This window comes from Acanthopagrus latus, chromosome 15 (assembly GCF_904848185.1).
Source record: "Acanthopagrus latus isolate v.2019 chromosome 15, fAcaLat1.1, whole genome shotgun sequence".
Taxonomy (NCBI): domain Eukaryota; kingdom Metazoa; phylum Chordata; class Actinopteri; order Spariformes; family Sparidae; genus Acanthopagrus; species Acanthopagrus latus.
This window is the reverse complement of record NC_051053.1, coordinates 26,411,045-26,430,886: the sequence shown is the minus strand read 5'-3', so window position 1 is coordinate 26,430,886 and position 19,842 is coordinate 26,411,045. Positions and strand designations below refer to the sequence as shown.

General features: G+C 41.5%; 2 protein-coding genes across 5 annotated transcripts in view; one reads left to right on the top strand and one right to left on the bottom strand.

Moving 5' to 3' along the window:
• Nucleotides 1–8,551: 8,551 nt before the first annotated feature.
• On the bottom strand, nucleotides 8,552–17,413 carry ccdc172 (coiled-coil domain containing 172). Its single transcript, XM_037124768.1, is given in 7 exon segments — nucleotides 8,552–8,713; nucleotides 10,230–10,332; nucleotides 11,633–11,719; nucleotides 13,475–13,652; nucleotides 14,131–14,229; nucleotides 15,992–16,077; nucleotides 17,150–17,413. Coding segments are annotated over 7 exon segments (873 nt in total). The 5' UTR covers nucleotides 17,322–17,413; the 3' UTR covers nucleotides 8,552–8,565.
• gfra1a (gdnf family receptor alpha 1a) overlaps nucleotides 8,759–19,842 on the top strand; it is a 101,458-nt gene continuing 90,374 nt past the window's right edge. The window contains exon 1 of one of the 4 annotated variants that reach the window (XM_037124423.1): nucleotides 8,759–9,159. Coding sequence is in view for 2 of the 4 variants with exons in the window: in XM_037124421.1 (XP_036980316.1) it covers nucleotides 19,758–19,812 (55 nt within the window). In the remaining 2 variants the exon portion in view is untranslated. Of the gene's footprint in view, nucleotides 9,160–18,513; nucleotides 18,743–19,251; nucleotides 19,813–19,842 lie in introns of those variants that run through there. The other 3 variants (XM_037124424.1, XM_037124421.1, XM_037124425.1) reach the window with 3 other exon arrangements.

Genomic DNA, 19,842 nt, shown 5'->3' with positions numbered 1-19,842 from the left:
GTGAGTGAATGTTTGCTATTTTGGAGTTGTTTCATCAAGTGAGGAAGAAATATCACATTTTGCCAGACGATGGTGCTGAAGAGACGATTCTGCTGTTATCAATGTCCCCCAAAGGCCTTCAGCCCTGAACCCTCACAGAGTTAATTATATTAATAATATTAAACCTCCCAGAACTGCTTCACTGTTACTGAAGCTCACCAGCGGAGATCTTGTACTTTCTCATAGTTACCGGCCATATAAATACATTCATCAACATGGATTATTCCCTGAGAATTTAAGGAAAATGTTGAAAGAAACACCCTCTCTTGACACCTCCATTTACGCCCATCCTTACATCTATACACTGTCTGCCCATCCAATTCAGCTTTCACTTCAATTCCTGGTGATCACATTTAGAGCCATTAAAGAGCTGCTGCTGCCACAGACAGTAATAGCTGAGGTCCACCGATCAGGGCTCATTATCTGCCCCTCTCTCCAGGCTGGAGATAAAAAAGGACACGCTGCTTTTGAAGCAGTAGCTTCTACACTGTGGACCTCTCTCTCTGTCTGTGGACACATTTGAAAGGCGTGACATTTCTGATCTTGAAAGGTGCGATATAAATAAACTGCAGGTTCATTACAACTCCCAGCAGAGATTGTAAAAGGACCAAAATACTTGCACTGACACTCAGCGGGGGCTGGGCGGTCACTTCGAAAATGTTCACTAACAAGAGGATGATACATGTGGACAGATCTGAAGAAGACTGGAAGGTTGTCATCTCCACTGGTTTCCCTCTGCCACCAGACAAATAAATGTTTGGTGAGTGTTAGTAAAAGGAAGCCAAACTGTGGACCAGAGCAGCAGTAACAGCGAGGTTAACCACTCTGCTAAATGGACTGCTGTGTCTGCAGTTCTGTCTGCTAACACATCCACACGTAGCACACAGAGGCCAAGGTTAAAAAGTCAAAATGAGATTGCAGGATCGGATTAGGTAGCCATTGACGTTCCACTTCATTCTATTAGGAATCACTCTAATCAGTGGAGAAAATGACCTGCTGAACGGCCCTCTGGTGTAGGCCGACAGACTGTCTAATCATCAATTACGGAAATAGCCGTCTGTGAACTGAGGAATGAACTGTGGTCGACTGTAACGTCACACATCTCCCACTAGGTGCTGCTACACTTCACCATGACAAGTGTGTGCTGATAGCTTCACTTCCACTCAACCAAACAACACTGTCCACAGACTTTGAGTGCTTCTGAGCCTGTGGAAACAATTTGGAGAAGTTTGTTTCCTGCTTAAACACGACTTATAGAAATGATTTTTCTGGTCCGTAGTGGAATAAACTGAGTAGAAAGCCTCAGTCTCATCCCAATCCAACGTCTTTGTGATGCTCTGACTTCCTGCATCCAGGTTCCAAAATGTAGTGAAACCTTCTCAGAGCAGCATAAACGAGATCATGATGATATCCAGGTTTTAAATGACATAACAGTGTTGGGTTGTCCACATACATACCTTCCAAACAAAAAAGATTTAACTCTTCTAACATCAAAACAGCATTTGACTTCGATTATCATGCAATATCGATCAAAAATGATATTACCTTTTGTTTACATGCTGTTATATTTCCATTATGTATGCAGCTCTCACTGTTTTGACTCAGACGCCCCACTGACAGCAGTGTTAGTCTTTGGACACTAGAGGGCAGTATTAAATCACTCTTCTGTACGTCTTCTTTATTTTCCAGCAGTGAAACACACATCTTATCTTGCTCACTGTGCATCAGTCCAGCTGAACAGCAACATCTCAACCTGTTGAAGGTAGAAACAGACATGCACAGTGAATGTCTGGCAGAATAAAAGAGGAAATGATCAGTTTTAATAATGTAACTTTGCGCTTTGTTCCAACAAGTAAAAGCACACACTGACTGATGTTTCTCACAGAACGGAATTTAATATTTACCTAAAGAACCCAGTTTATAATCTCCCTCCGTTTTCTTCCTTCCTGTCGTCTTTCTCCTCTTTGTTTCTTCTATTCAGCAGCATGTGTGTTTTCTCAACAGAGGAGACGATCGGTGAAGCAGTGAAACCTTTCAGTCATTGTGTTGAACCTAATGCCGCTCACTTCCCTGGCTGCTGTCCAACTTCTGCAAATAGGAAAAAGAATGAAAACAAAAAAAAAGGGAAAATGACGGCCTACAAAGAACCCACTGAAGAATGAGAATGAATATGAACAAGCTTTCAACTCCCTTTTCCCGTGCTAACATTTTGACAATGAATAACAATGTGCTACACCTTTTGTTATATTTGTCGAGGGTCTGACATGCAAATAATCATGTCTGTTAGTCTGGTTGGGCTAATACTTATTCATGCACTGAGAAAAGCTTTGTTCAGAACACAGACACTTACTGACTTCAGAAAGTGTATTTCAGAGCTGAGTGCCTCCCTCAGAAGCTCGAGCTCTCCTTCTTTATGCATGTCCAACTCCTTCCTCAGCCTGGTAAACAAATGAAACCCGCGTGAGTAACAGAAAGAGTGGTGGAAAAAAAAAAAAAGGAAAAACAAATCTTGTGAAAGAGGAAACTTGTAAAAAGAAACTTCAGCATTTTTTTGTTCTATATATTGAGTTCAAATCTGTTTATGTTTTCGCTTTACTTGCTGTTTTTGTCATGTTATTGTGTTTTATCACTGAGAAAATTGATAAAAGCAAATAAAAAATATATCCTAAATATTTCACTGCGCTGTTCATGCTGACAGCGAAACAGAAAGGCCCAAGATATCCCAACTCTTATTAAAAAAAACATCAAATGAACAGTGAGGATTGAGTTGAAGGAGCAGAGGGATGTGTTGTAATAAACAGAAATTCCCAATTTCAGTATCTATCAAAGCAACGTCATTACTATAAAAACATAAAAGATAGTTTAACTAAGATGTTTAAACAAAGTTTTACAGTTTTAAAGTTAGCCACAGGAAATAATCACGAGCTGAATGACAGTTAATAACCCGGAAAGATTTGTGGCAAGTTGCAAGCTGCAGAACACTAAATGATGTTGATATTGTTTCAGGTTTTTCTCACTTTGGCCACAAGATTAATCAGTTATTCCTAAAATCAAGAAAACCGGACTGAAGCAGCTCCTGTGCCTGATAAAAGTAACTTGGCGGTCCTCCTCCGTCAGTGTAAAAAGTTTTAAAATGAGTTCTTGAACATCTGAAGACTGAAGGACACACAGCAGAATAAACACTGACAATCAACCATTCTGACGTTTTTAACATTTTTTTAGACTAACAAGCTGCAGTCAGTGTTGTCAGGTCCCTGTTATTGTGTTTTGGTAATTTTGTCTCTCGGGGGGCTTCTGCACAGGGGTGGAGGTATACGGAGCTGAGAGCAATAAATCAACTTCAGTTCTCTCACATCAAAATCATCCAACCGGAGCAAATCTCGAAGGCTGGTTTGGTTGTAATCATCCAATGTGCTGCAAAAAAAGATGAATCAACCACAAAAAAACCCAACGGAGAAGATTTTTAACAGACAGCTTCAGTAATGACTGTTTACTCTGGTTACAGCTGACTCACTGTAGAGTGTGTGTGTGTGTGTGTGTGTGTGTGTGTGTGTGTGTGTGTGTGTGTGTGTGTGTGTGTACAAACCACAGGTGTGTTATTTCCATCATCCTCTGTCCAATATCTCTGTGACCGCGACACTCTGCCTTCCTCCGGTAACAAAAAGCTACAGCTGCAGCATCATTATCACGCTTTACAGAAAATGTAGGCATAATAATCCACTTTGTTTCATATGTGTTTGTTATACAAAATAATTACATACAGTACATCAGTAAAACCCATATAAAAAAAAACAGAAGAATAGGTGGTTTCAAAGTACTGCACACTGTGAAGTAAGCAGATGCATGAACTTTACAGAAACACCACAGAAGAGACCAGATCTCTTCTGTAATAAACAGAAACATCGAGTTCTTCTGTTTTCGAAAGCAGTCTGTTCTTATTGAGGCGAAGTGAACATTTCACACAGTAATTTCGTAAACATACATAAAATCTAATCACTCAGTTCAATCTCCGTCTGGTAGAGGCGTTGGACTCGGGGCTGTGATTTTACCTGTTACGGCTCTTCAGGTGTTTGAAGGTTCTATATTGAGCTTCACATGAATCTGAGACAAGATACCTCGATCTGTCTTTTATTGGAAGTTAATGAAACAATAAAACAACAGAGATAAAATTGCATTTCCACAGTTTTTTTTCTTTAAAGTTTACACTTCTCTGTGGAGCTTACAAATGTGATTTTTTTAAAGGTGAACATACTGTTATTCAAACGGTGGAATGATATTTCCAGCAGCAGCACGACACTCGGGGTGGCACTCTGAATACTGGTGATTCTTGCAGTTTAATATAAGATTCCTGCAGTGCAATGACATCTTCAAATGAGCCTTCACAAATAATGTAGCAGTAATATATCAATGAAGAGAATCCTACACATAAAAAAAAACACATACAACTCCTAAATCATCAATCTCAAGAACACCGGCTGAATATTTCAGCTCTCTCTCTCTGTTGAAGTGACGGGGAGCGATCTGCGCCGGCAGCCGCCCTGTTTTGCACACTGAACACTTTTTAAATGACTGTAGCACTCATTCAGATTGACATGCATTCAATTTCCAACAATCAATGGGAAGAGAGTTAAATATGCGTTTTAAAGAGACGCTGCAGAGGCTGAAGACAGGATTGATGGTTTCAGCTCAGAGTGGATGATCATAAGAATGACTGAGAGGAGGCCTCCCCTCTTCTGAAGGCACGTCCTCAGCACTTCCTGTGGCTAATAAGCCCCGGGGTAATGAAGGTCCTAGTATGTTTAATGAGGCTGATGGATGAACAGGACATGCTACCACACATGCATGATTTAAAGGCAATGCTCAGAGAGGCAGGGGAGGGGAGGGGGAGTTCAGAAAGAGGCAAGAAGCAGAACATGAAGAGAGGGCGAAGGACAGAGGAAAATAACTGAGGATGAGCAAAACAAACAGATCAAAGTACATGAAAGTATTATTTGTGCCTTTTTCATGCTGTCCTAATGACGAGTTACACTGAGATCACCTTTAAATTAGATACAGGAGAAATGTGACAGAAAGGATTAACAATGTTTAAATTTTTCAACATTTTTTAAATCATTACCTCGACAGGTTCGGGGGGCGTATTAATCACTTCACATCCATAGTATTGTAGAGAGGACATTATCCAAAGTAGTGGCATCAGCAATAACAATGACCCGCTTCCTTCCTGGAACACTATTGATCTCCAGTCTTTAATTAAATAGAGGAAGTCTCTTTGTGCAGAAACAAGGTAGACCAGTGCTCCAGCACCAGTCGTGTTTCAATAGAGGAGGTCCTGAATTCATATTCTGCCAGTCCAAGATGTCTTTACATGAACCGTTGGTGCCTCTTTGTGTCCATTGTTCTATATTTAGACACCTGAATCTAAGGCGATAAGGAAGGAGTGTTCACCCATAAAGGTCTAGTGTCAAATTACACTGTGCGGATTTGTGACACAGTTGATGATCGACCAAATTCCTACAACATTTTCACGAAACAAAAATGCCACATCCTGCTCTTTTCACACATACCTGATGGTGAAAATGAACGCAGACGCTTCCCTAAAGGGCATGAGGATGCGATTAACAGCCGTCACGGTAAAATGATCACCTAAACGGGGAAAAAGCAGCTGTCTGTGGCGCTGATCTAGTTAATTTCACAGTTTTAGATCGGGAGCAGGTACCTGAATAAAAGCGCCCTGAAAGGGTGAAAGTCAGAGGTGTGAACAGTTACATTCTCACACATTTAGTGTCTATTATTTGTCTATACATACCTGCGTTCTCTAAAGCTCCAAAAGTAAGAGTTATTGCTCATCTGAGGGCCACGACACAGCAAACAAATATCAAAGAAGTGTTTTTCCAGTTAGTACATGATGAATGAATCCATTTCAACCAAACTCCATCCATTAGTTGGTAAGTTGCTGGATAAGCATTCAGAGTAAATGCTTTTACTCTCTGCCCCTCAGTCATTTTCCCCTCACAAACCTCCCTGCATCAATCACATTAGCCTCTTTTTTTTTTTTCTTTACACTTGTTGACTGATTGAAATACACTGCAGATCAAAGCCTTAATTAAGCCAAATGGTCTTAATGCTCTGTTATTTACACTTCCAGATCTGGACTCCAGCCAGGCAGATACAGAGAGAGAAACACAGACAGGAGGTGGGTTTACTCGTCTATTCAGCACTTCCAACTATAGCACGCACACAATTACTGCCAATTAATTTCAGAGACATACATTCACCTGTATTTCTACAGGATTTACATCATCCAAAGACAAACGCACAAAAAAACCTGTATCTCAATACAGGACTTACAGCTCCGATACACTATATTAACAAAGCAACAACATCACCGTCCGCTCTTGGTCACATAACATTACAACTAAAAATCAAAACGTCACTCACAACGTTAATATTATTATTACCAGAGAGAGAGAGAGAGAGAGAGAGAGAGAGAGAGAGAGAGAGAGAGAGAGAGAGAGAGAGAGAGAGAGAGAGAGAGAGAGAGAGAGAGAGAGAGAGAGAGAGAGAGAGAGAGAGAGAGAGAGAGAGAGAGAGAGAGAGAGAGAGAGAGACAGACTGCGGCGCTGTCCGTGGTACGGACTGAGAAAAAGAGAGTTTGGTGTCGGCGCACCATACAGCGTGTGTGTCTGTGTGAGGGGGGGGGGGGCTTACTTTATTTGTAGATGAAGTCCATGCGCCTGTCCCTCTGCACGAACTTGTTGATGACTTTGTTGTAGAAGTCATCCTTGTTTGCAGCGTTCTGTAATGTCATGAGTCTCTCCTTTTCAATGGAAATCAGCGCCAATGCTGAAAGTCTATCCTGGTGCATCCTATTACGGTTATACGTCTTGATGCGCTTTAAAGCTGAAAACGTCCTCTCCACGGATGCCGTTGTAGCAGGTATCGTTAAGACCAGCTTTAATAACTTTGTGGCCTCTGGTACAGTCTCCTGGAGGTCATTGTCTCTCAAGAATGAGAGCAGCTGTGCAGGTGACATTCCCTGGACCAGTTGTGAGCAATATAATCCCACCAAATCAGACTGTAATCGAACTTGATCAAAGAATCTTGCGTATTTTGACAAGCTATTGAGTTTATCAGTGTCAAAATTAGCAGGTCACCATAACCCTCCTTCACCCACACGCTCTCACTTCCCACCGAGAACAGTAGACAGGGAAAGCAGAACAGCCTGCTAGCTTGGCTGCATCCACACAACCACTCTTTCTTTTTGTACCATTCTGTCTGAAAAGTCCTCACAATTTTCTGTCCCTTCCTTTGCGTTAAATTCTCCAGGTCAGGTGTTGGTCTCCCGGTTAATATTTTTTTTTTTTTTTTCCACAAATGTCAGACTAGACATTTTTTTTAGCGAAGTAATCTCCATAGCTAGCAGCAGAAATCAAATCACTGCGCGCCACAACAGCAGCGCGAAACCTGGGGGGGGAGGAGGGGGGTGACCCGCGAAACCCACGAAACCCACAGAAGCAGAGAAGCACTGTGCCTCAGGGATGCCCATTAGAGACAGTGTGAGAACAGACTACGCATGCGCAAACCTCCTAAACCGTTTGCGTTCATTTCACACGGCACAGAGAGGCAGAGGCAGAGTCTGCCTCCGTCCCCTGTGTTCACTTCAGGCAAGCCTGGAAAGCGCGCTTTTCTTTATGGGCATTCCTTATATCGTTAAAACAACACATTATACCTTTTTACTCAGTTCTGCTCTCTGTAAATAACAACGTCTGTCTAATGGACCTGCAGTAAACTGCTTCTTGTTGTGATTTTGACAGTGTGAGTCCCGTCTTGTCCTTTTCTACGTGCATTTGACATACCAACAGCGACCGCAGCTTTTAGCGTGACTGCTGAGATTATTTTTTTTTATCAGCTATTCAATGGAAAACCTAGAAGCCCTGTTAAAGAGAGGACAGTGATTGCACTTTTGTCCAGCCGGCCCTCTGACAGGCTTCAGAAGACAGAAAAATAATTACACATCACAGCAGCAGGGAATATTTTATATATCAGAAAGATGAGGGCTTCTTTAAAGAACATTCTGTGTGTTTTTCTTTCACCCCTTTGTGTTTTAATGGCATTTATTTCCTTGCAGCATTTGCTGTTACTCTTTTGGATTGGATAAGCATTGTTCCATTGTTTATATTGTGCCCATCTCTGTAATTATTGCCACCATTACTTAAGAATGGTATGAGATGTCAGGACTTGTCTACTCCATTAAACACAAACAAATGCCCGTCTGCTCTCAGGCTCAAGTTCTTTATGTTGCAACTTTATGTTTGCTAAGGTTCAATTTTCATATTTTCTCAAGTCACAACATTGTGTTTATGCTCTGGTTAGGTTTGGACACAAAAAGCACTTGGTTAGGGTTAGGAAAACATCATGTTCTGGCTTTTTTGGACACCACAAATGCAGCAGGAGTTGTCCCAGTGTCTCGATTAACGAAACCAGTGTGGCTGTAGATGTCCCAACTTCCCATTCTAATATTTACTTTTATGTGGCCACAAACATCACTTGAAATTGTGCTTCACAATGTCGCTGTATCATGGTAAAAATGAGGCGTGTCCACTGGTCGCATTGGATACTGCGTACTGTTGGATTTATTGTGTCGGAGGCGCAGGACGTGCACCCAGCACCGTCACTGAAAACACACATTTAAAACAGACAGGTCACAAAATTAACACTGAGGTGAACTGAAAAATGGAGACAGCTACAGATACACGCACTTTTCTTCCAAGTATGTATATTGTGTAGCCCCCATAAATTTAACATAATAGTATGATGATTTGAAGTGTCGTGATTTTGCATGCAGTAGCGCATGAACTTCCACAAGGTGGCGCATAGTGCGCACCAATGGGTCTAAAAATCAGCGGGAGAAACGAGGAAGAAGCCGGAAGTGGGGAGAACAAGCGAGAGGAGCGCAAGTGCGAGCTCAGCTTTTGTAAACAGCCAGAGTGAATATTAATATACTGATTAAGTTCGAAATGATTGTTGTTTGAGAAGAGTTCAGAGTTGTCCGGGATGATGTTGTGTCGCCAGAGGATTAAGGAGGACGACAAACTAATGTGTTTTGATGAACATTCTGCGGTGAGTGTGTTATGTTTTCAGTGCTAGCTTAACTTTGTTAGCTTGAGCTCATGTGAGGTGTTTGGAAAAAATGCTTATCACTGTTGATTTTACGATGTATGATGTACTGCTAGTAGAAATGAAAACCTTACAAGTTTTTTTTTTTTTAAAGTGTGTGTATTTGTGTTGTAACTGCGTGAATAAGAAAAAATGAAGAGATATCAAAACGAGCTGCTAAGATCTACTGATGCTGCATAGTTTAAAGAATCAATATGGACTTTAACTCAGGTTAAACTATATACGATGCAGGTTGTTGTTGTTGTTGTTGTTGTTGTTGTTTTTTTTTATGGTTGACTTCTGAGAGGAAGTGACGGCGACTCGCAGTGTTTTCAGCGGGTGAGCGGCGGTCCAGTCTCTACTACAGCTTCAAGTGGAGCCACTCCGTGGATCGGACTACTGCAGCTTCAGCTGGATTCCAGATAAGATTTGACAGAACATTAAATAAAGGGGCCCCTACATAACTGAACTGAGACTGAACTAACTACCAAGGAGACGGAGGAGGTGATTTTGTTTTTGGTTATTCTACAGTAATTTTACATTTGGCCAATTGAGGCATTTTGGTTAATGGTTTTATTGTGAACTTAGGGAGCTCTGAGGTACATTTGATTTCATCTGACCTTGGTTCAATGTATTTTATTTTTTCATTTTGTCAAAGCATAACATAGAGGTGGATCAGCACTTATTGAAAGAGGTGTTCCTATTTTTTTTTGGGTGAATAAATGCACCCTAATATTGTTTAAATGATACACTTGTGTTTTGCTTATTAATCCTCCAACTAGAACTTGGATTTGAGATATTGATGTCATACTATTCCTCAGACTAACCTCCCTTACTCTTAGTGTTACAATTGCAATAATAATGTATGGTTGGAACAAAATCCCAGCACACCTGGACCAGTTGGGAACAACTGGCACAAGGGTTATAGTCTGTGACAGAATGTAATTGCAAATACTGCAGACCAGGGAGTATGTACTGTGTCTGTGTGTCAAAATATATAAACCTTGTGCACCCAGACAGTTGCTGACACTTACCTCAGACAGGTGCTGTCAGTGACAGGTTTCTGACTGACAAACAGGCTCTCCACTCTCACAGATTCTGTCAGTGCCTCAGCCCCAATAAACTGCCGGTCCAGGTCTGCAGTCAAGAGCGATAAATCAAACACAAAATGACTTCCCTCAAACACGGCAGGATACGCTGAACGTGCACTGTTAAAACATTTGCTGAGAGAACGTGACAGCGTTAAGTTTATGCAGTGACCTCCTCCACCATCTCAAGGTTGAGATGTTCACACTGTAAGGCATTGGACCTCTTCCCACTAAAAACAGAGACGCTCTGTGACTGACGGTTAGAGCTGGTTTCAGACCAACAGCAGCACAAAGTTGTCAAGGATTTGTCACAGCCAATTACAAACCGCTGTGCAGTGTTTTGGTGTCAGATAAGCCTTTAAACTCATGGGCCTATTACTAAAACTGGATTTTCAAACCAGTACCTGCTGACAACACATCGACAACAATGCAGCCTTTTGTGTTTGTGTCTAATGCGGTGACATTTTCATTCCAAACATGCTGCAACCTGTGTTGGTACTGGATAGCTTCCAACTGCTAATGCATACACTGTACCATATGCGTGAATAAAACCCATTTTTTATATACTTATAGTTTTTTTTAATCACTCCAGTGACCAGAGACTTATACTCAGATTTGAGTTCAACATACCCAGGATATACTATCAATTTCTGGCTTCACCCAGCCTAACAATCACGATCACGAGCGCCATGAGTACGTTCACATAGAAGGTGGAGAAGTCTACTGGCAGCAGAGGAGAATACCTTATTAACAAAGAGCAAAGCATCAGAGGAATAGAAAATAAACACATGACCCAAGAATGAAAAAGAGTACAACCGTGGAGATCCACACATCGAGTTCTGCTGGATTTTCTATGAATGATAATGTCACCTCCCAGATAAATGACTGGTTAGAAGGCACTGCTTTTACATGTGTCGATCTGTTATTACTAATATAGGGTGCATTTGGTCATTTACCAGAGATGTACCCCTGAAGAAGTGAACCACCATCCTAGCCCTGACATCCCAGGGTTAACCCCGAAGTTACCTCTCTAACCCTTAGATCCAGCTTTGTACTACAGGCCTCTGGCTTCCAACATAGTCACGAAGCCAGAAACTAACAAACAACATCTGGACTCAAGATACTGTACAACCTTGCCATATTTTAGCTAACTTTGCTGCAGTTTTTTTTTTTCCTCAAGCTTTGATTTCTGTCAAACAGAAAATGTTTTAAATAAAAAGGTGTAGAGAGTGCTGCAAAATCAGGTGTGCCTCAGTCAGCTGTCAGTTCATGGTGTGAAACGTGAAGCGTGGTTACATGTGCTCTCTCAGAATCACCTTATCTAACATAAAAGGACTCGTGGTAATCACCTTTCTGGATGTTATCCAAGCCCTGCAGTTCGAGCTGGAGTGCTCTCTCCTCCTCCTGCATGGAACTCACGTGACGGTTTCCCGCGGCTCATCGGCTCCATCTAAGATTGTCAAGGGAGGAAAAAAAACAAAACAAATCCTATCAAAGCCTCAAGAATTGATAGAGTCATAATCACCAGGAGGGATGAAATTTGTATCGAATAGATACTCCTCAATAAAAGGGCTGGAAATGAATGCAATGTAGGCATTTTGAAATTCACTTTACCTTCACAAACAATAAGAAAATGTGTTTACCCCTGAGCCCAGATAAGATAGATAATGTGAAAATGGTTCTCAGCGGTTATGAGAGCTCTACCCTGGGTGTTGTGGTACTAATGAAAACAGTTTAAACAGCATCTAAGTGTAATATGTCATTAAATGCTGCTCGGCTAAAAAACATATGGATGTAAATATATATATATATGTTGTACATCTTTAAAGAATTGCCGCTGCAACTGCTATACGAATAATCCCCACGCAATATTTGTCAATTAAGCAAAATGTACATTCCCACTGTGCGTTGCTTTCTTCTCCAAGTCTTCAAAAACACTTGGTCCAACCCAACTAAATTAATTTTTAGTTTGGCTAGACACATGCTGTCAGCACTCGCAACTTTTTTGATATATTCCTTTTACTGCTAATTATTTTACCACACACATGAATGGTGGTATGTTCACAACTAGAGTCTCATTAGTGCTGCAAAGGCCAGAGGTATCAGAGCTGTGAGCCGCACAGAATTTTAAATCTCATCACCAAATGAGGGACTTTACACCTCAGAAGCTTTGTGTTATAACTCTGAAGGCTGGTCTGTGAGGAGATAAAGCAAAACAAGTCCTGAACTTTGATACAGCAAATTTAGAAGTGTTCATTTTAATCAAAGACGAGGTTCAAACTGTGTCTGAGTTCTGTCACTTGCTTTGGTCTCTCTTGTATGATGCTGTACAGAATATTATTAGACAGATTTAGCATGTGCATGCACATATCCCTGCACAGCATCTCATGATATACGCATCATTATATTTGACCACATGAAGTATACTTGAGTGTATTTCTTTAATTAGTTGTCGCCTCCTAGTCGAGATGAATGTACAATTTAATCATACATTTCCAATATGATCGTTCTCTCCTCTCTTATTTTATCTTGGAATCTTTATATACTTGCATCAGTCATACAGTATAACTGTTCATTTTCACTCCATTCAGTGACGACTCTAATGACTCATTTCTGATATCAGTATAACTTTTATTGTCCTCCCACCATCTATAAAATTCAACCAGATTCTTCCTGAAATCAAGCTGATGACTTCACTGTGTCAGCGATGTGCGATACATTACAATCAATCTTTGTAATACCACTCATTCCTCTAGTCATAGTGTAAAATATACAAAGAGATAAATAATATTTCTCAGGTAGGTCCACATATGCAATACATAACCTCCTTACCAGTGGTGTCCACAGTGGTGTGCCCCCCCTCGTGGCCTAATTGTTGAAAAATGCATGCTAAAGTGCCCCCTTGGCTGGTTAAAACATGATAAACTGGCGTCTTGGATGGCAAAACGCACACTATGGTGCCCTCTTGGAAGCCAAAATGCGTGCTGAAGTGCGCTGTTGGTTGGCAAAACACACTAAACTGTGTTTAGTGAACACGAAACATGATAAACTGTCCTCTTGGGAGCCAAAACACATGCTAAAGTGCCCTCTTCAGTGGCGAGAACACACTGTGCCTTTTTTTTTTTTCGCCCCGCCCTTCAAAAAGTCTGTGCACGCCACTGCTCCTTACTGTGACAACAGTTCAATTTAAAGTATGTTATGCCCTTCATGTAATGAGTCCACCTCCCCCTCCAGGTCCAGAAGCTCAGTGTGTGTTTGGCGCTGACACACTGTCTCTCTGTTCCCTCGAAGACGGAAGTCACTGTTGAACCTTGAGATCTCTTGGAGGAAGTTTTCCTCTTCTTCTTTGGATTCCTTCTTTATCTTGGCCTGGTAGGAAAAGACAGATCAGATGAGAAATGCTGCCAATGATAATACAAGTACAGCTGCCTGTGAGGCCGCAACAACCTCTCCTGCTGCTGCTACTGTTAGTGATATCAATAATGGGGAAAGTATTTATCTCAGGGGTTTTATCTCTGGGATCAGCTCAAAATTACTTTTAGAAGAAATATGCACACTATTCTCTCTTCAGTGGACCAGGAGCTTAAACAATTACTTAATTACTTGGTTGAGAGGAATATAGGTGCATGACACACACTACAGGTCACTACAAACAGGTCAAAATCATTCTAAAAGTAATAAATAAAGCACAGCTGGAATAAAAACCTGTTGTTCTGAGACACCGTGAGTAACTAATTCAATTTCTATACATCTAAATAGTTTAGACTATCTAAGTTGATGGTGTATTTATATGGCACATAACCAAAATGGTACGAGATGTAAATATTGATTCAGGATTTCAACCCACTAGACGTTCCCTGAGGCGGCTCTTCTGGCAGAGCATCCCCTCAATTTACTTCAACATCTGGTCTTCAGTTTTCAGCTGCGTCGCAGACAACTGCTGAGCCTGCAGCACAAAAAAGACGATCGGGCAGTTCAGACACACAGTCTGACAGACAGATGCACTCAGAGGGATAACATTACCAAAACTGTACATGTGTGAAATGTGTTAGTGATCCCACAGGAGTCTCAGGTTAGATAAAGATTCAAGATTAGATTAAATTATTCCACATGAAATTCCTACTGAAAACCATTTTCATTATGTGTGGTATACTGTATAGAGTAGCTGTGTTAGTGACCCTTACTGGGAGATGGTTAACGAAAAATGACGTGCTGCTTTGACTACTTTAAAAAAACTTGAATTTCAGGGTTTCTGTATACATCACTCACTTCCAAGTTTCCCTGTTTAGTTCCTCGTGTCCTCATCCTGTGTGATTATAGACTTCTCCCCTAAAAGACATAAAGTTGCCACATAACGCTGGTCGGTAAATTCATGGGGGATGCTTTTTTAAGATGCCCCAGGCATGACGTGTGGTACAGTTTCCAGTCTGTTATTCTCGCTTTAATGAATGGAGGGAGTTTAGTGTTTCTTTTGGGTGATGGAGGTGCACAGAAAGTTTTCAGCCAGTGCAATCAGATTCCAGGTCATCTAAACACTGTAACTGTTTTAAGACAGCTCTTATAAACTATGACGATATATCATGAGAGTTGTAAACACACGGTGCTGTAAACACACCTTGCATACTAGTATGACATAAACAGTTTAAATATATAGTTCTGAAGGGTCAGAAGGTATCCTTTGTCCTGTGTTCTCAGGCAGATGATACTCAGGAGACACACATGGTGTTATATTCAGCAACCTTTTCTAATTAGACAGAGTAATTTGCTCTTTTGATCCGATGTCCGGGTTTACAAGCACAGGAAGAAGTTAGCAATATTTCTGAGAGGTCGGTGAGCCTGCCTCTGACATAATATCTCACACATGCTAAAAGCTTTCGCTAATGTTATCCAGGGGAAATTAGCCATTGATTCTGCAGTGGCACTTGCAATTTGCACTGTTGATGAAATGAATGGGAGAGATTAAGTGTTTTCAATCATAAAGCAGATCAGCTGATCAATATGCCAATATGCACTTCTTTACCTCATGCGTCATTGCCACAGAAACTGTACGCTGCCTTAAGGTAAGAAATTGTGCTTATTTTTAATATCCCTTCAGCTTAAAATTTTAAGACAAAGTAATCTTATACAATGACAATATGAAAAAGAGCATTTCTGTAAATTATTTCGTTTTTATGAAAGTATGCTAGGGATGAAAAGTAAAGTGATGCACGCCCCTCCTGACACCACAGAGAAAATAGGCGAATATGTAACCAATATTTCAAATACGATGTTACTGGCCCTCATGCAGGATCCCCAGATCAACACAGTCTGTATGTGGAGGCATGTTCAAAGTCAAACTCCATGATAAACCAAGATGTGAGTGAGTACCACGCTGTGCAAATACCAGGCTCTTCCATGATAAATCACCAGTACCATCAAAACCGGCAAGGGCCCCATTCATCTATTATTTATATTGGCTCACTCTGAAATGTATTGAAATGTGTGAAAACCTGCCAGAACCCTCCAATGTTAATTGCAATGGGACTGTTAAAAATAATTAAAACCGTCAAATTATATTATGAACCTGTTCAGAAATTCAAAGTGTGTTGTTCAGGAAGGATTGACAGCCGAGTTTGGTTATTCACGACTGCTCCTTTAGAAACAAAATGTACTCCAAATTGACAGATTAGCAACAAACACAAATAATCCAAGCTGTAAAATGGCTTTACCTTCATATCCAGCTGCTTATTGGTCTTTTTGTACTGTTCAGTTGAAGTCTTGATCTTCTCTTTGCACCTGATGATAGCTTCTTCAACTGAAAATACAGATTACAAATTACAAATTAGTGTTGGTAAATTGTCACTCTTGCATCAAGGAGTTGTGTTAATCTTACATAAGATGGTTTGTAAAGAGGAAAAAAAAACACCTTATACATTTTTGGGGCAGATACTGATATTGGGGAGTAAAAAAAATCCAATATCAATATACCAACAGATGTTTGTTTTCATAGTGAAACAGGCTATATGGTTGACAAAGATCATGTCAAGGAGATTAACAGTAAGCCTTCATGTCCAAAATGGCGTCGATGTAAAGCAGTTAACGGTAAACTTTTGCTGGGAATTTAACAATTTTAAAATTACCCCAAGCATCTTTTTCTGCATTATGTTGTGTTAATAAAAAGAATGTTTTAATTGTCCTAACCTGTCTAGGTAGCACAAGTAATCTTCCATTGTTAGCTGATAGCAATGACTAAGCTGTAAAGTGAAGCTAGCTAATTTTACTAGCCAAAAGCCAGTAGGTCAGCAAGAATTTGTGTTTGTTCACTTAATTGTTAATAGCTAATCCTGCTGCTAACCATGTGCCTATTTCCACAGGGCAGCTAACAACCACCTAGCTAGCCCCCATGTAGCTAGCTTACTTATTAGCTCTGCCAATGACTCAGCTTTTAAAAATGACCCTCTTCCCGCTCCGTCCTGCGGCTCAAACTCATGTCACTTTGCAAACAAGTCTAGTAATGCTGATAAAATATGACCCATGGCAAAGATGACCAACACCGTCTAATTGTATGAGCTATGTTAACTAATTTATGATGTCAAAAACAAAAAAAATAAATAAATAACTGGCACAGTTTTGGGAAATGCGAAGGTAGCTAAGAAAAAGCGAGTGTAGCCTGTCATGTCAGTTAGCTGTTAGCTAGTTTATGTATCTTACGTTGCTGATATGTCTGCAGTGTCAGTTTCTCTAAATCTGTAACTTATTAAATTAACATTTGCCTTTCTGCTGTCACCATTCCTGCCTTGGGTGTGCTGTCGTTTTAACTTATAGCAGTGTTAGCTTTAGCTAGCTAGCTAACTGTGGTCACCCACATCGATCCGTCCCCCACTCACTCCAGTGTTCAGCGTGATGAAGTGCTGCATCGGCTCGGTCAGCTTTCTCAACAGTAATCCACAGAGACCCGCAGTGTAAGTTACATTTGTCACACAATTTACTGACTTTGACCAATTTCCCCGTTTCACCACTGTGACAGAAAAGCTCCTGATCCGGTGCCATGAAGCACATTACGGTGTGAAACGTTAAATGACCCGAGGACTACATCATTCTGACACTCATTTGCAAAATTAATATCACATATTGATTGAGGCTTTTCCATAAATCACCAAGCCGAGCCTCCCTCCTGACTGGCAAAGGCTCCCTTTGGAGACTTCAGAACAGCAAAGTCATCAAATCGTATGCAGACAATTAGCCCAGAGAGAAGCCGGAGCCTGACGTTCATTTGCACCCGTTGTCTGTCTCTTTTCCAGCCCTCTGCATGAAAGAAATATCTGTGGACACTGGCCCGTGGCGTATCTATTCAACAAAATTGAAAGTCATTTTCGAAAAGTGACTGTACCTTGCAGGATTGATTCATCACACCTAATCACGGCTTCCGTTTTCAATAAGGGGTTATCTGCTGACGTTCAAATTATAACGATTTCATCCCATCGCTGACTGAACCTGCTCTCTCTCCCTCCCTGTGTGTGTGTGTGTGTGTGTGTGTGTGTGTGTGTGTGTGTGTGTGTGTGTGTTTGTATTGCTATGCTTGTGAGGATATCCCACCTTTCTTGTGACGACAGTTGCACTTGTGAGGACACTTTGCCCGGCCCTCACAAATAAAATGCTAAGATGAGCTGTGTGTGTGTGTGTGTGTGTGTGTGTGTGTGTGTGTGTGTGTGTGTGTGTGTGTGTGTGTGTGTGTGTGATGGACGCCCGCCTGCCCGCCACGCATTCCCATGATTGATCCGTTCCGGTCTTTAATGCAGTGAGGAGGTCATTGACATTGTCTGGTCCCATGTATTTAGCCGAGTGGATTAGCCTCCGAATAGACGTCGCAGGCAATCAATGAGCTGTAAGCAGAGTTACACGTCTCCTGACGCATCACCCCTCTTATCATATGTGTTGTATTTTTAAACTGTAAATGCATCAAACATAAGTGTTTAAGATGCACATGCTCATACTGTCTTTTCATCCAGAGTGTGAGACATGCTGCACCGTCTAAATCATGACTTTAACAATGACTGTTTACCGTGAAACCACCAACAGATGGCGACAGTCCCACAGTGTCCAACCCTCCTCTGGGTGGACCGAGGCCAGCTTCCCCCCCTCAGCGCAGCGCTGTCACACACACACACACACACACACACACACACACACACACACATCCATGGAGAGGCTATATCTCACATTACTACCTCTGAAGAGTGACATCATCAAATACCCAGCAAGCCCATTCACTTCTCGGTTGTCAGCTACTGTTGCATAACACTTTGTGCATTTAATGTCGTTTTTTTTGCAAATGGGATTAACATTATAGCAGCCTGGGGAGGAGCCACACACACACACACACACACACACACGCTGCAAATATCATCAAGTACGTCCATGTATTGTGTCCTCCAGGTTAGAAGAGAGGCGGATTCACTTCACATGCAACACTCTGACATGTAAGCTCCTCCACGCACACTATATTAATCATGTCATAAAAATGCACTTGCTCTTTGCCCCGAGGAAAAGAAAAAGGAAAAAAAAACCCTCCAGCCCACACACACCTCGTCAGCTGATTGTGCTTGCTTTCCTTTCATAACATTTTAAACGCAACCACATGCCCTCCTCTGTGCTTTCACAGCGGGGCTGTGTGCATTTTAATGGAGTAGGAAAGTGATTATTACTCTTTTTTTTTTCTCCCCACACTTTTGTGAGTATATGAGCTGGAAAGTTTATTAAAAGTAAACACCATTAAACTCTAAAATGACCCTAAAGAGATTCGTAGTGAGGGTGCAGCTCGGCGAGTGATGGCAACGTTTCCAGAATCATCATCACTGCGCTCATTAGTGTGTTAGTTTAAAGGTAATTGTGTGTTTTGTGTGCAGCCATAATATTGCAATATTAAAAGGAGGAGGGAAAGAAAGGGCCAGTCTTTGTACATTTATAATAAGGTTACTGTACTTTCGCGAGAGGGGGGAAGCTGGCACTCTCTTCCTGCTGAATGCGCCAGACAGCAGTGGGGCTCCAGTTGGCTGTGTGCGCTCAGACGCACAGACGCAAAACATCCCACTGGCTGGACTTGTAGGACACTCGCTCCCGTCTCGCCCTCCACCGCTGCTCTGATCCCTTGTCTTTGTCTCCCCGCGGTGAGAAGACCACCCGCACGGGAGGGAAAGAGAGAGAAGAAAGACGCACCTCTGCTCCTTTTTTCCTTGTTTTTCGCTGGATAGACCACTTAGAGTGAGAGAAACTGTGCCGAAGCATCGCGACTGGACACTTTTTTTTTTTCTTTTTTTGGAAAGGGGGAATTATTTCTCGCATGAGGCGAGCTGGATCTGTTGTGTTCAGCGGGGGCGCACACTGCTACGTCTTTTCCATGGATTTCAATACAGTGGAGGTACCCTGGGAATTAAACTACTCTTAAGTCGCTGTTACTTCTCAGATTTTGTTTCAACGAGGGGGTTTGTGTTGCCCATGGAGAGGAAGACGATGATCCTCGCTGCGCTGTACGTCTTTCTGGCTCTTCTGGGTAAGTTTCACTTTATTTATTGTCCGCCGA